This window comes from Rhipicephalus sanguineus, chromosome 2, assembly GCF_013339695.2.
Source record: "Rhipicephalus sanguineus isolate Rsan-2018 chromosome 2, BIME_Rsan_1.4, whole genome shotgun sequence".
Taxonomy (NCBI): Eukaryota; Metazoa; Arthropoda; class Arachnida; order Ixodida; family Ixodidae; genus Rhipicephalus; species Rhipicephalus sanguineus.
Window position 1 is genome coordinate 190,848,357 of NC_051177.1, and position 14,955 is coordinate 190,863,311.

The window sequence follows — 14,955 nt, forward strand, 5'->3', positions numbered from 1 at the left end:
TCTCTTGGAACATTTCTCACTGAAAAAATGTTCGCAAAGAACTCTCGCATAATTACAACAGTAAGATAGGCGTTTGGAACAAAAGGCGGCTTTTTAGACGTTAGCTAAAAAATTATTTGTGGATGCAGCTGCCATGTTTTAAATTGCGCCCACTAAAGAAGTAACGGTTTCAGGCTTCGAAATGCAGCGTGGAAACTTATCAAAGGAATTATGGTCTGACATCCCAAGAGAGCACTCAGTTAACCTTAAATGTGCCATGGCTAGCAGAAAATATCAACACTGTAAATTACAGCAACGTATAACAAAAAACAGAACTAAACCAACTGTAGCGCGAAAACAATATACATGAACAGAAAACAAATGGAAACGATCACAAAAATTACAATGAATGGGCTACTTACTGAAATGAATAAATAAAATTTAGGAATATGAAAACAGCAGCCTGATAAAAAACCAACTTTCTTTGATGATGCCCAGTATTAAAAAAATAGACTAAAAGAACAAATATAATGATAGAACACATCATGCTAAAGAAATTGTGACTCTTCCCTATTTTTGCTCAGTAAGCACACAGCTATAAACTCAGGATTGTCAGAGGCAGATCAGGTTGTTGCACTTCGTACATCACACTTCTCAGTGTCAAGATATCACAATGTACGGCAGGGCAGTATGAACAAATGGCTTCATGACATGTACTTGATGGAAATCACTAGGCACTTCCGGAAGTCTGCTAAGAACACTACAAATGGCATGAAAGTATTTGTGCCATTAGCAGCATGGGACAGCGTTCCACGTGAAACATATTTTAGCACAATAGCCCTTGCGCGATTTCTTGAAGATGCTGACAAAGACAGACGCTCAAAAAAGTTAACTGGTTTAAAAGGTGTGACCTGCTTTTTTTTTTTAAATTCCCAAGGAAAATATAAAAATGCAAATCTCTTGGCATCAATCATTTTACAGACTAAATCCTGCAGTCACCCTAACAAAAAGAAGATAGTCATAATTTAGTTGGGGTAGCCTTTGTTTCTAAACATCTAGGGCGAGCACCACCTGTAATAAATGGGAGAAAATATCATTTCATTATATACTATAATACATAAAATAGGACGTTGTGAAAAGTTGAAAACTCGATAACGCCGTACGGTGACAGAGAGCGAGCCTGGTATATTTAACCAGGCATGCACAAGAGACGCGCAAGAGAACCTTTCAGTTCTGCTAAGAGCGGCCGGATTTACAGAGAAAGGAGGAGGTTAACGGAGAATGGGAACATAAATCATAAGTCCGAAAGCACATCGAGATAGTCAAGGCAGCACTGAGAAAAAATGCCGAACTCTTCCCCGGGAAACGCCTCTTTTACTCTTTGAGACTCTCGTTACATGGAGATAGTAAGTGGAAGAAACCATGAACCAGTAGGCTGTCGCTGAGAATATTCGCTCATCCGCAAACTTCAGACACAACAAAACAGATGACCCATGCCATAACTTGCAACTATGCAGTTTTAGAATTGGGTGCGAAAACTTTGCGTTGGCGTTCGTCACCACTGCGCATGCATTATACGCTACACACACAACAAACGCTAGCTTTGCATATCCTATTGTAAATCTGGCTACTGCGCATGCGTCGTAGGCCATCCTCTTGCGTACTCACGTTAAGTGCTGAAAATAGCATACGCTCCCAACGAACGCTATCTTTGCGTACACTATTCTAAAACTGCCTATTACGCCGCACACGTACGTTAAGATAATGTATATCTTGAAACTACCTCATCAAGGGGCCGAGAAAAACATGGTTATTTTACTGAAATTAGGTAACAAATATAATTACACTTTCCGCTCATGTTCGTTCGAAGATGCACAGAAACCATGACCTTCATTTATGTTTCGACAGCTCTGTCATGTATGCTGAATAAATTCCGCAGTCACGAACTGCTGAAACATGTCGCACATGCAACCCGTGATGCAATGGAACTCGCTTTTCTATTTGTCATAGTTCTTATATACTGAGCGCAAATGCAAAAAAATGAACTTACCTTCAAAAATGACAGAAGCCCGTGGTTTACAGAATCCGCAATTCGAAAGAAAACTAATCGCACATCAAAGTAACCACGTTTGTCCATCGAGGAAAGGAAATTGCGAGAGTATCCCGCGCAGAAGCTGATGAGTGCATTTTTCCGCAGGGAATCTTACGGGACTAGGCCTAACCGCCATTCAGCGTGACAGTCGCTCCACAGAGACATGCTTGCATTCGGTCCCCAGGTTTAACACGCAGGGAAGTATATTTTCTCCACAGCTGCGTTTATAGCCTCTTTGAATCACGACACAAGCACTAAATATAGCAAAAGAGGGCATGAGCAGCGAGCGCCACCGCCCATTCAAAATCCGCGAGGTAACTGACATTGCAGAAGCGAGAGCCGCGCGGATGGATACGGTCAGGGCTAAAACCTTCGTGAGGAAGTTAGACGGTTATCGCTGTGAGTAATTACAGTAAATTACGTGAGTCTTCATGATGGCTGATGCAATGTCGATACCACACGACTTTATCCTTTTGCGTGTTACTTTCTTTATCGCATTGAGAAATGGCGTCTGCAGGCTTGCGCTCACATTTCAATTCGCGGCAGTTCATGCATGCCCATGCATGCATGGACGAAATGGCGCGCAATCCTCTGCTCGGCGAGAAAACATCTTATAAAGTGCGTCTTCTCGACGTCACAGAAAAAACGTTTTTAAAACGTCCAAATTAGTTTAGATTCCAACAAACATCTTGAAACATCTCTCTGCAAGACGTTGCAGACAAAATAGTTTTAAAAAGAGCATTTTCTAGGCGTAACAAAAAACAGATAGAAGACGGCTTTTCTGTGACGTCAAAGCGTTGAAATTGGTTTAGAATCCACTTTATTCCATGCAAGCCCGTAGCCAGCCCCCCCCCGAAATTTTGATGACACATGCTGTTTTATCGCAAATAATTCATGAAAATATGGGTTTTTCTCAGATAGTCAAGGCTATCAGCAAGTGCCCCCTCCCCCGCTCCCTTCGAAAAAATTTCCTGGCAACGGGCCTGATCCCATGTATCCCTAAAATTGACATTCGCTAGACTATGCGTGCCACCTGGGTACACGGAAATCTAGCAATATAGAACTTTGCTGTAAAAGAACATAAAAGACCGGTCACGTTTGAGGGTTGAAAGTACGGTCGCGGATCTCAGGACCCGAACCACCAGACTGCACCCAAGAGGGGCAACGACCCAGGGGCCTGCTGAGCACTCTCAGTACAGTCCTGGCGAGTTTTTTTTGGAAGGCATCCCGTGCCCGTGCACAGGCGAGGAGAGGAACAGCTTACGGCCCGAGCTCGTGAGCGCTGTTCAGCCGGGACCGCAGTCATCTTTCAGGATTTGATCTCGGAAACACAGCATTCGGAGCACGAGCTGTGCAAAAGCCTCCTGAATAAAGTGTTTCCTTCATTTGCCATCGCGTCGCGACTTTTCAACGCGAGTTAGTATCGCTGCCAACCGTCTGACATTGTTGCTACTCACCAGATGTATGTCAGCTACTCACCAGCTGTAAACAAGCTCCATGAGAGGAGCGTCACTTGTTATTCGATCTGGTCACTTCTTTCGTATCTCAATAATTCGTTAAACAGTGACATTAGTGTTGTAAGTTCGTTTTCGGCGTTTGAATTTCGCAGTCATTTTTACCTTATAATTCCTAGAGCGCACGGTGTTCATTTGGTGGGTGCGTATACATCTTGCATGTAGACGGTGTGGTTCTTTATTGACTTTTTCGAAGCGAGGTCACGGGTCCCAAGCTAAAAAACTTGCACAACATAGTACTTGCATTGGATTCCATGCGATGTCCTTTAAACATCATCACAACTTTGTTCAATAAAACAAATAGGTGATTGAAATGACCTTTCTCACACTTAGCTATGTTAGGGCATCTATCTGTCATCATCAGCATCATCATAATCCTGTCTTAGAACCACTGCAGCACGAAGGCTGTGATCTCCAACCCATCCGGTCCTGTGCGATCTGGTTCCATTATATGCTCCATGATATCTGTATTTCGCTGCACCATCTCACCCTTTGACATCCTCGTCCACGCTTCCTCTCGTGATGGGTTGCCGTGTTGGCACACTGAACGTGGCCAAAGAACCAATACCACAAGCCGTGCTCTCCGGTGACAGATGAAGCCCCTTTGCTATGAAAACACTTTTCGTATGGGCTCCGCGCATTACGTATCCAATCACGGAGCGATTGACACCACTGAAGCCGCGTGACGCGGCTCACATGTCGCGTGTACGTATAAACAGGCGTGTAGAGCACACTGCACGGCTCACATGTCGTATCATGTGTACCTATAAACAAGCACCTCCAGCACCTCCTCATCTTGAAGGTTTTAACGTTGCATTTATACAATCTCAAAGGGGCCCGCTAGGACACGAGCTTCACTTATAAAACACCTTTAGCACGAATGGTATATTGCCTAATGTTCGTCTTGACGCCGCCCGGTCACTTTTCACGTAATATGAGGTTTTTGCCTTGAAATGCAGTGATTGACCACAACATTCAGACCCATGCTGTCAAACTGGTAAATAAAAGAGGCAAACGTCACCATAGCTCGGCAACCTCACCTACTAGTCGACTCACTTAGAATCAGATCGAACCATGGTTCCGAGTCCGAGTGAGTCTGGCTGAGTAATATGTTTGTATGTTTTAGTCCGAGAGAATCCGGTCGAGAAAAACTTTAGTGAATCTGAGTCCGAGTGAGTCTAGTTAAGGTAAATTTTGGTGAGTCTGACTCAGGGTGAGCCCTAAAAGCAAAGTATGCTTCTTGAGTGAGTCTGAGTGAGCATTTTTTTTGCCGACACACCTGTAGTCTGGCGCTCAGTCGTCCGAGAGGCAGATTCAGTTTCTCAGACCCTAGTACCTAAAATAACCAAAGAAAAGGCGTTGCCCATCGGCAATAACAGCGCCGATGGACAACGTCTTGCACACTCAGTGCCTCGTTACGCGTAAGTACATCGTCGCGTCAGCTTTGGAAGAGCAAGGTCGACCGAAGTGGGGAGAGCAGCGTAGGCGATGGATACGCTCGAATGGTGGCTTACTGAGCACGAATTTTTCGATCGAGACCAGACCTTTAGTGAATTAAGACACCCGGTTGCGCTTTTACTTGCAAATTACTTGCTATGGAGAACATGTGGACGGACCCACGAGGTTTCGGCGAAAACACATTACCCAAATATGAACAAAACGTGGATTCGAAGCTTTATCTCCTAATCTAAGCAATTAATTGTAAGTTTCTTGCGTGTCTTCAATCACTACACCGCTTTCCTAGAGGAATTGGAAGGCATGTCAATGAACGTCACACTATCGTCATCAACATTCTTGCTTCACTGTTTGATTCGTCACATATACATTACATCATTTCGATTGAGCGTGTTTGCACTGCACATGATATTGCGCTTCCGGAGTGTGCATGGAAGCATCATTGGGTCCTCAGTGCGTAACTATGCATATACATATAGTAAATATTCTGTCAGGTTTTAAAGGTTTCTTATAATTTTAGCAAGAAATACATTTAATTTTTATCACCTGGGCAACCACTACGCGTGATTGCGCGAAAATTCAGATGCGACACCTTGCTTTCGAAATCCGTTTTTATTTCTCAGTGTCTGATAGAAAAAATATGTTCAACTTAATTCTCATCCACCATTTACCTGACATCTTCCGTACTGTGTGCGTCCTCGCGTGTTTGTTATTTTTTATTTTTTGTCTAGTTATATTCTTTATGTAGGACTGATTATGCGCACGTTTCACCATTAGTGTGTTGTACGTAAATTCGTTCCGTGTTCCTTATCGCTTCTCTAGAGTAAGCGTACCGCTGTTGGAGCATTTAACCCTCCTCATGTAGAGCTAGAAAAAGGCACATTTGGTTGAGCACTTTCTTCCATAATCGTGCTGTAACTGCCGGCATAAATTATCGTGAACGCACAACGCACGACAAAAGCTAACTGTTTTGAATTCGCGAGCAGAGTGCGAGAGATATGAAGTAGTTCTTACATCGCGTTATGTGTCGCGTTTGTTTTTTTAATATCCCTTTTTTTCGTATGGGCAATTATCATGACGAAATTTCAATACACTGTATTAGGTACATACAGAGTCAATGATATCGCCACACACTCTAGACAGGGTGTTCCATTTGAGGACAGCCGACACAGAAAGAGAGTATCCGGCTTATGTGTTGCAACGGAATTATTCTGGATGATGTTCTGAAGCTTTCTTCTACTGTTGCTGCTTGGTGCACCTTACCACGACACAAACTAATTTCATGTTGTCTGGCACTATCGTACTCTTTGCGAACTTGCACGTTTAACGAAGTTGAATGAGTGTGTTTCTTGATCCATGGCATTTCTTTCATATTGATGAAAAACATGCCATTCCTTCTACATGCCCTTGCATAAACCAGCACGATCATTTTCCTTTGACATAACCTGAGCAATAAAGTAAGTTTTCTATTCACAGGTATGCGCGGCTATAGCACTGCACCACCTAGACGGGACTGTACATACTCACCTCTCTTACTTACCATCGTCATCTATCATTCTTTTTTCTCCCCTTTCCCCACCCCCGGTGTAGAGTAGCAGGCTAGAGCATAATATCGCTCAGGCCGACCTCTCTGCCTTTCTATAAATAAACCTCTCTCTCTCTCTCTCTATTCACAGGTAGTGGACGTGTACACTCGTCAAAAACATGGCCCCCACGAGACAGGAGAGATCTGCTTCCGCACATTGTCTATGGTGAGGGGCTATTACAAGCGACCAAAGGAAACGGCCGATCTTTTCGACGAAGAGGGCTGGTGTAAGTCAGGTACGGATTTGGTTAGCAACACGGCTGCAGTTTTCATTGCATTCTTGCACGCTCTGAAAATACGAATGCACAGGTATTCTCTTTGCGTAGCAGAATATAGGCCACATTATCTGAGCGAGTGCTAATGTGCACTTTTATTATAATTTTGATGCAGGTGACGCAGGCTACTACGACGAGAGCGGTCGATTGTACATAGTCGAGCGGCTAAAACAGATGATCAAGTGCATGGATAACCAAGTCGTCCCCGCAGAGTTGGAAGAACTGCTACTTCGCCACTACGCGGACGAGATTGAGGAGGTTTCTGTGGTTGGCGTTCCGCACTCGGACTTCGGCGAGGCACCTGCGGCTGCCATCGTCCTTACGGAAAAAGGCAGAGAGCAGGACGTGCTGACTCTCGCCGAGAAGATAAAGGCCACTATTTCCAGTGAGTTACTCGTGCAGAATACTGAAACGTAAATTGCTTGCTTTAGATCACATTACAAAGGTACGCATTGTGTAATGTTCAAATGTATAATTGGACACGGTGCATAAAACGCCAAGACAACACCCTACACGCCTTCACAGTAATGTGTCTACATTGGAGGGTTGTGAGGAGCCAAAACATACGCAGAGGTACATCCAATATTTAAAGAGCCCCTCACCAGGCCTGAGCATCTTACACTGGGTGTTCATGATCACTTCTGCCAAAATTTGGAACTCTATGCACCGGAGAACTAGGTCAGATTCCAAGCTGAAGGCCGCTTGCCCTTCGTCTGGCGGGCGAGCGCCCCAAGGAGGGGATAACGTACAACAAGGAAGGGTCCTACGTTGTTGTCCGTCCTTTGACGTCGCTCTTCGACGTACACATCTGTGCTCTGACGTCGCCGTCAGTAGCACGTGTCACTGCGATAATTATTTTATGCGAGATGTGTAGCTTGTGTAATTTGTTGCTTGAATAGATGAATCAAATTTGAGTGAAATTATGACACACAAATGGAATGTGTTCGTGTGTTTCTTTTTCCCCTTTTTTTACTTTACATCGTATCGCAGCGAGATGCGGGACTAATCTGCCTCCGTTTCGCATGCGTTCGTGTTCTCGCGGTTTGCTCGTCGAGCAGACGCCAGCCCTGACAACGAAACTGTGTAATTTTATGCCCCGTTCCAGCGCTCATTCTGCTTTTATCCTCCTGCGTTTACATGAATGTACATGCGGCACTGGCTCTTTATACCGTTAGTCTCGTGCCCGTGCAAACGTCGCAGCTTTCATGCACATGCTGCAGAAACGGACAGTACACCACAGAGAACGCCAACACAACACCCACGGCCGCTACATTGGCTAATTGGCTGCGTATCTGCGTGCTTCGCTGTGCATGTTGTCGAAAGACGATAGTCTTATGCCGGCCGTACTACATGAGTCCTGGTATCATGCGCTGCCACCCGTGATGCTGTTCTCATATCATTTCCGTTCCGTGCCCGTGCAAACGTCGCAGCTTTCATGCACATGCTGCAGAAACGGACAGTACACCACAGAGAACGCCAACACAACACCCACGGCCGCTACATTGGCTAATTGGCTGCGTATCTGCGTGCTTCGCTGTGCATGTTGTCGAAAGACGATAGTCTTATGCCGGCCGTACTACATGAGTCCTGGTATCATGCGCTGCCACCCGTGATGCTGTTCTCATATCATTTCCGTTCCGACATGATAAATGCAATGGAGGTTTGTTTGAACAGATTTCATTTTACCGCATTATAACTGCTGGCATGCCATGTGTTCGTACCTCCACGACTTGTCAGCAATTTTTGGGTCTCGTGTGGTATTGTATAGCATGATAGTTTGCAAAGAAGAACGAGAATAGAGGAGGCGGTGCGTGGGATATGGACGCGATCTGGCAGTGGCGTCGGGAAACATGAGCTTGTGCAGAACCCATGGCCACTGCCAGGTGGCAGCACCATATCGTCGGCAGAGGGCAGCGAGATCAGGCGCATAGTCGTTTGCGTCCTATTTCGAAGGAGTTTCGCTCATCGGTTGTATTCGCAAGCGGAACAACTGCTCGTTTTTTTTCCTCAGCTCGTGATGAACCTACTTGAAAAATTCTTGCGGCATAATGCTCTTCATTTGGCACACAACAACTTCCAGCGTCTAACTAAAATTTGCTATGCGGCCTGGTGAGGGGCTCTTGAAAGCGAAAGCCTTAGATACCTGACCGCAGGCGTCAACACGAACGACGCACAAAGTAATGTGATCAGAAATTACCGCTTCATGATGTCACAGAATGCCAAAATTTGCCATGTCATCATGACGTCATGACGACGTCATATAACACGACGTGACATGAAGATATCACCACACTAAGGTATGGCGACCCTGGCAGCTGCGCAAAACCTAATATCAGTCTGACGTCATTGACGTGACTCTCGGTGAAGCCGGGCAGATTATCCTCTCTTGTGTACATGTCAATAGTGAAGTAGAAGGCACGGCTCTCTCTCCCTCTCGGAAACTACGTGGGCTGCGCGACGCGCCCGCCGTGGCGATCCGAAACCAGCGGAATGGAACCTAACACGCTCGGACACCGCGATACCGTTGGCAAAATCATTTCGTCCGAGTATATTCTGCTCTTACGCTGAAAGCAGTTCATTAAATTATACTTCAAGACCTTGCGTTTTTTTATTTTATGGGAAAGTACAGATTTTTATCGGGGCAGCCAGATTACTGTTCAGACAACCAAGAGCCTGCAATTTTTTTTTTCACTCAATCAAATAAAATCTTTATTTTGCATAGTATGGTTACATCGTCATGGATATACAGAAGAGGGTCCCAATTTCAGAAAACCGTACCGGGACCCTGTGCATAGCCTTTTGCATAGACCTTTTTAAACGCTTTAGTTTTGCGCTGCTGCTTTGTTTTTATCTGTTAGGGCTTTCAACCAGACTGCGACTTAGACGCGGCGACTCGAAAAAATCCACGCAATGTCACGGCAATAAAGAAATAACCGCCAGCACTCGCACCTGGCGTACGTGCGTACCTTCCGACATATAGACCCATGTCTAAACCATTGGCAGTTTACGAGTACAAACATGTATTTTGGCCGTGGCTTGAGGAATCATTTCAACTTACTGAACAAGTTTTGGGCGGCCACGCACAGGGGAAATAAATGTGGCGAGCAACAGCGCGCTGACAAAGAGACAAGAACAACAGAACGCCGTGTATTAGACACACTGGCTACGGCATGTAGTGCAAATGCTTATACAGCGTTTATTCACGCACTGTACAGAACATATGATCGGCCGTGCGCCGGTTCCTACGATTGAATTGGGTGTCTCTCACGTGACGCCCGGTCACCGTGCCTTTGACCCACGTAAAAACACAACGGCGTGAACTTTGTGCACAGTGCAGGTGTGCGAAATGCACCTCAATGTTTACGCTATAACGCTGAGGGTACACTATTAGGAGCAAGCATCGTATTCAAAAAAGCTCTGTTATTGCACACAAGCAAGTTGTTACAGTAAGTACATAGAACACGAAACTATACATATTATGTGATAATTTTGTATGACAGGGCACAAACGTTTCTTTTGCTGTTACAAGGAGGAACACTGCACAACCATCACTGAACTGCAAGCGTTCATCGCGCCGATTCTGTGACACTGGTTCCGTTCTGTGATGCTGTTCTTGCGCGATTTCGCTGAGTACTACAAATCCTTCACCTGATTCATCCGGTGTACTTTACGTGGACACGTGCTCGTTCCACGCGCCCTTCAGACCCCGTGGCTACCAAGAGATTTTATAAACGTTGCTGGGTACAATAGCTGCCGAGAGAACACTGCGGAGCTAACAACGCGGCACTAATTAATACTGTCCGCCACGGTTCGGCACGAGACCTCCGAAAGCTCACATGCCGCCGCCGCTATAATTGTACCGCTGGAAAACACGGCCACGGCGCGCCACGTAACCAAAGCAACGCCGCCATTCTGCCCAGTTGATATGGCCGCTAAGACGTCATTTCCTCCCCACATTTCTTGCAGCGAGCGGGCTGCGCAGGCAGTCTCCTCAGTTCTTTTCTTCCTCCGTGGCCGGGTTGCCCACGCTACGTATTTCCTCACGTTTCACGGCAGTGGAGGTGCATTAGCCGCAGGATTTACAACTACACCAGGGCCTACACAAGCACTACATTGCGCATGATTTAACGCGGGATTTGTAACTACACCAGAACTACACGAGAAATACATTAAGGCTACATTAACCGCACAATAAGCGATGGATTACAGCGGAATTAGCGCTACATAGGCGCTGGACTTCATTTTTTTTATTTACCTGCATGTATCACGCACCTGGGTGTAGGCCTTCGTTTCTGCACTTTGTTAATCTTTGAGAGAGATTACGTTGTGAAGACAATAATACTCGCTCTAGAGCTGTTGTTACCAGTAAGCTTTTTGTTATGAAAAATTGTTGGGCACTTGCACACGCACATATTAAAAATTCTACTTTTGTGATTTGTTTACAGGCTTCTCGATGGATTTACAAGAAAATTCCGGTAGTCCAATAATGACCAAAAAGTTCTGGGAATCCAAGATACAATGCAGGGCGAAAAAACGCCAGGCCTGCGCGGAAAGCGGAGCACAGTCACAGCGAAAGCTGGAAGAGCGGCATTTCTAGAGTCCGTTGTAATTTCTCTTGGGGCTACTAATACAAATACACTAGCAAGGTACCCACTACGCCATAAATCCCAATTTTTGTGAAGTTGGGAAGCGCCTACAACGCCATTATTCGTCACTCTGCCCAGTATCGAGGTACCAGCTACACATCTGTAAGGCATACGTGCACTTTGGTGACGCGACGACTGATGACGATGAAAAATTATGGCTAAGCCCCTTGTGATGGTTTGGAAGCTTTAAACGGTTCACCAGTTACGTAATTCGCATTGTGTGATGCCCGGTCGCTATTTCACTCTCCAACCATTGTATATAACATACGTTGACGTCAGAAAGAGAGAGAGGGGGGTAAGAACTTTATGGAGACCCTGAGGATATGGATCATAGACTTATGGGCTTCCTTGGCAACCGATACAAGTGCACTTGCGAGGAAACCACTACGCTATAAATCATCATAATTCCTGTCAAGTAGCGAAGCAGCCACTATGCCAAGTTTCTTAACTCTACGGGGAGCCGTTGTACCCGCTAAAAACATGTAAGGCATTATGCACACTTTGTTGATGCTGTGACGGATGACGATGAAGAATTATGACAGAGCCCTTTGCAATGGGTTGGAAGCATTCAACAACCAACTCGTTGCGCAATACGCATTCTTGAGGCCTGGTCACAGAATTCACGTCGTGCGACGCCTGCTTGTTACAGTAAAACCTCGGTGATACGATCACGAGTCGTACGAATTTCTGGGTGATACGAATTTGCTGGGGTCCCGGCCAAGGCCCATTAGCCTGCAGTGTATTGGAGTACGGTTTTTGCGAACCGATTTTCACCCCGCGACGTTTGATACGAACGTACGCAAACGCACAGTATACGAACAGGTGCTGCCCGCGCTGTCGTGGAAGACGCGGCAGTCGTGGCGGGTGCGGGCATGCGCGCTGCGCGACTGTCAATGGGGCGTCGTTGCCTCCGAGATTGTGCGCGCGAATCTTGGAGGCCTTTATGCGCCTTCGCGTTTAGATTACGGATGGCGTTGACGTTGCAATTCTTTCTTTTTTTTCAACGCGTTGACACGTGCTGCTGTGCTCGAGGCAGCAGCGTCTTTGCACTGTGTAATCACGTGCCTGCCACGTCGATGCCAGCCATGTACTCGCAAACAGACGTTCTGTGAACAAGACTGAAACTTGGGCTGCGGGTCCATCATGAAGTCCCATGAAAGGTTGACGAAGACCCCGAGACGAAGCGGACGGTCTCGGCGAAGGAGCCTCGTAACGTACGCGCACACATGCCAACTCCCCGATTTGCACGCGAGACTCCCGAATTTTGAGCAAACCTCCCGAGTGCGGGCACGGCCGCAAATCTCCCGAAAAGCACCCCCAACACCACCACGATAAGAAAGTAACAGCAACAGAGGACAGCGATTATAAATTTTTTTGTCTTCATCTATCGCATGCAAAGCGCTTCCTAAAGTCACTTTCGCCGCTGTACTCTGGTATTATGCAGAAAAGCGTAGTAAGATTAGGAAGGATCTACCAGCGGTCACGGGTCACAACACATGTGGTTCATTAACTACACATGCGCGCACGCACCGTATATTTACGAGTACAAGTATAATCGTTGACGTCTAAAAACTTTACTGGCAATCATTTATAGCTGTTCATAAAGTCGGTGCGGCCCTGAGAAACACTAAATCAAAAGGTATGCGAACTTTCTTTTGTCGCATACTAGCTTTGAATGTTTTTTTGGTGATACGAATTTTGGGTGATACGAAATTTTTTGGCAACCCCGCGAGATTCGTATCACCGAGGTTTTACTGTATTTCACTCCTCTAGCACGTTCTGTTACGTGTAGTATTATGGTTCCTTTCCGACATGAAGCTTGTATAGCGTCTTTTTGCAAAGCAGTTTCAAGCACACGCATGGCTCTGAAGTAGAACACTGGACTACCACGCAGAGGTCCCAGGTTCGAACCTTGTTCTATCCTGGAATTTTTTTATTATTTAGTTTCCTTTTTCTTATTTCGCGCGATAGTGGTTACGGACACCGACGGCGGCGGCGGACAACTACGGCGCCAAAAACGGACGTTGAAATGATCTCATAACAGCTTTCGCTGTAATATTTTACTGTGGCGTTCAATTCAAGAAATGAACAAAAGCTTTAAAATGTCAGCATCAAATTAATTGACTATCTACGTATAGGTGCGCCGTGACACGATAAATAAAACGAACCACACGCGCTACACTAACGCAGCTATCAAGAAAAGTTAGCTGAAACGACGTGGGAATGTTGTATTGACGTGATATGAAGGGTGCGAATAATGTGACCTCGCGCTGTTTGCAAACATGGCATTAGAGATGTCCTTCTCTACGGAGAGAGACCCTGCTAATCATCTTATTTCTACAATGGCTCAAGCATAGCCAGAATATAACTAAGTCAGAGACTAAGTATTTTATGAAAATGACCAAAAAGTACAGCGATGTCCGCAGTGAATAACGGACAAGCAAACGGGTTTTACAGCGAAAGCTGTTATGAGACCATTTCAAGGGCCGTTTTTGGCGCCGTAGTTGTCCGCCGCCGCCGCCGCTGGTGCCCGTAACCACTATCGCACAATAAGAAAAAGAAACGAAATAAGAAAACATTTCCAGGATAGAACAGGGTTCGAACCTGAGCCCTCTGCGTGGGAGCCCACAGTTCTACATCAGAGCCATGCCTGTGCTTGAAACTGCTTTGCAAAACGACTCTATACAGGCTTTATGTCGGGAAGAAACCATACTATTACATGTAATATAGCGTCATAGAGGAGTGAAATAACAAGCAGGCGTCACACGACGTGAATTCTGTAACCAGGCCTCACACAATGCGAATTGCGCAACGAGTTGGTTGTTGAATGCTTCCAACCCATTACAAAGGGCTCTGCCATTATTCTTCATCGTCATCAGTCACAGCATGAACAAAGTGCGCAAAATGCCTTACATGTTTTTAGCGGGTACAATGGCTCCCCGTAGAATTAAGAAAATTGGCACAGTGGCTGCTTCCCTACTTCACAGAAATTATGATGATTTATAGCGTAGTGGTTTCCTCGCAAGCGCACTTGTATCGGTTGCCAAGGAAGCCCATAAGCCCATGATCCATTTCCTCAGGGTGTCAATAAAGTTCTTACCCCCTCTCTCTCTCTCTCTTTCTCACGTCAACGTATTTTATATAGCATAGTGGGAGAATGAAATAGCGACCGGGCATCACACAGTGCGAATTACGTAACTGGTGAGCCGTTTAAACATTCCCACCCTATACAAAGGGCTGAGCCACAATTCTTCATCGTCATCAGTCGTCGCGTCACCAAAGTGCACGAATTCCTTACAGATGTGTAGCTGGTACCTCGATTCTGCGCAGAATAACGAATAATGGCGTTGTAGGTGCTTCCCAACTTCAAAAAAATTGTGATTTATGGCGTAGTGGGTACCTTGCTAGT

At 45.7% G+C, this 14,955-nt stretch overlaps 1 protein-coding gene across 1 annotated transcript in view; it reads left to right on the forward strand.

Annotated features, from left to right (window-relative positions):
- Positions 1 to 14,955, forward strand: part of LOC119383936 (uncharacterized) — a 39,156-nt gene that overhangs the window by 22,202 nt on the left and 1,999 nt on the right. Inside the window, exons 6-7 of the mRNA XM_037652211.2 lie at positions 6,717 to 6,861; positions 7,016 to 7,285. Of these exons, the coding sequence (XP_037508139.2) occupies positions 6,717 to 6,861; positions 7,016 to 7,285 (415 nt within the window). The remainder of the gene's footprint in view (positions 1 to 6,716; positions 6,862 to 7,015; positions 7,286 to 14,955) is intronic.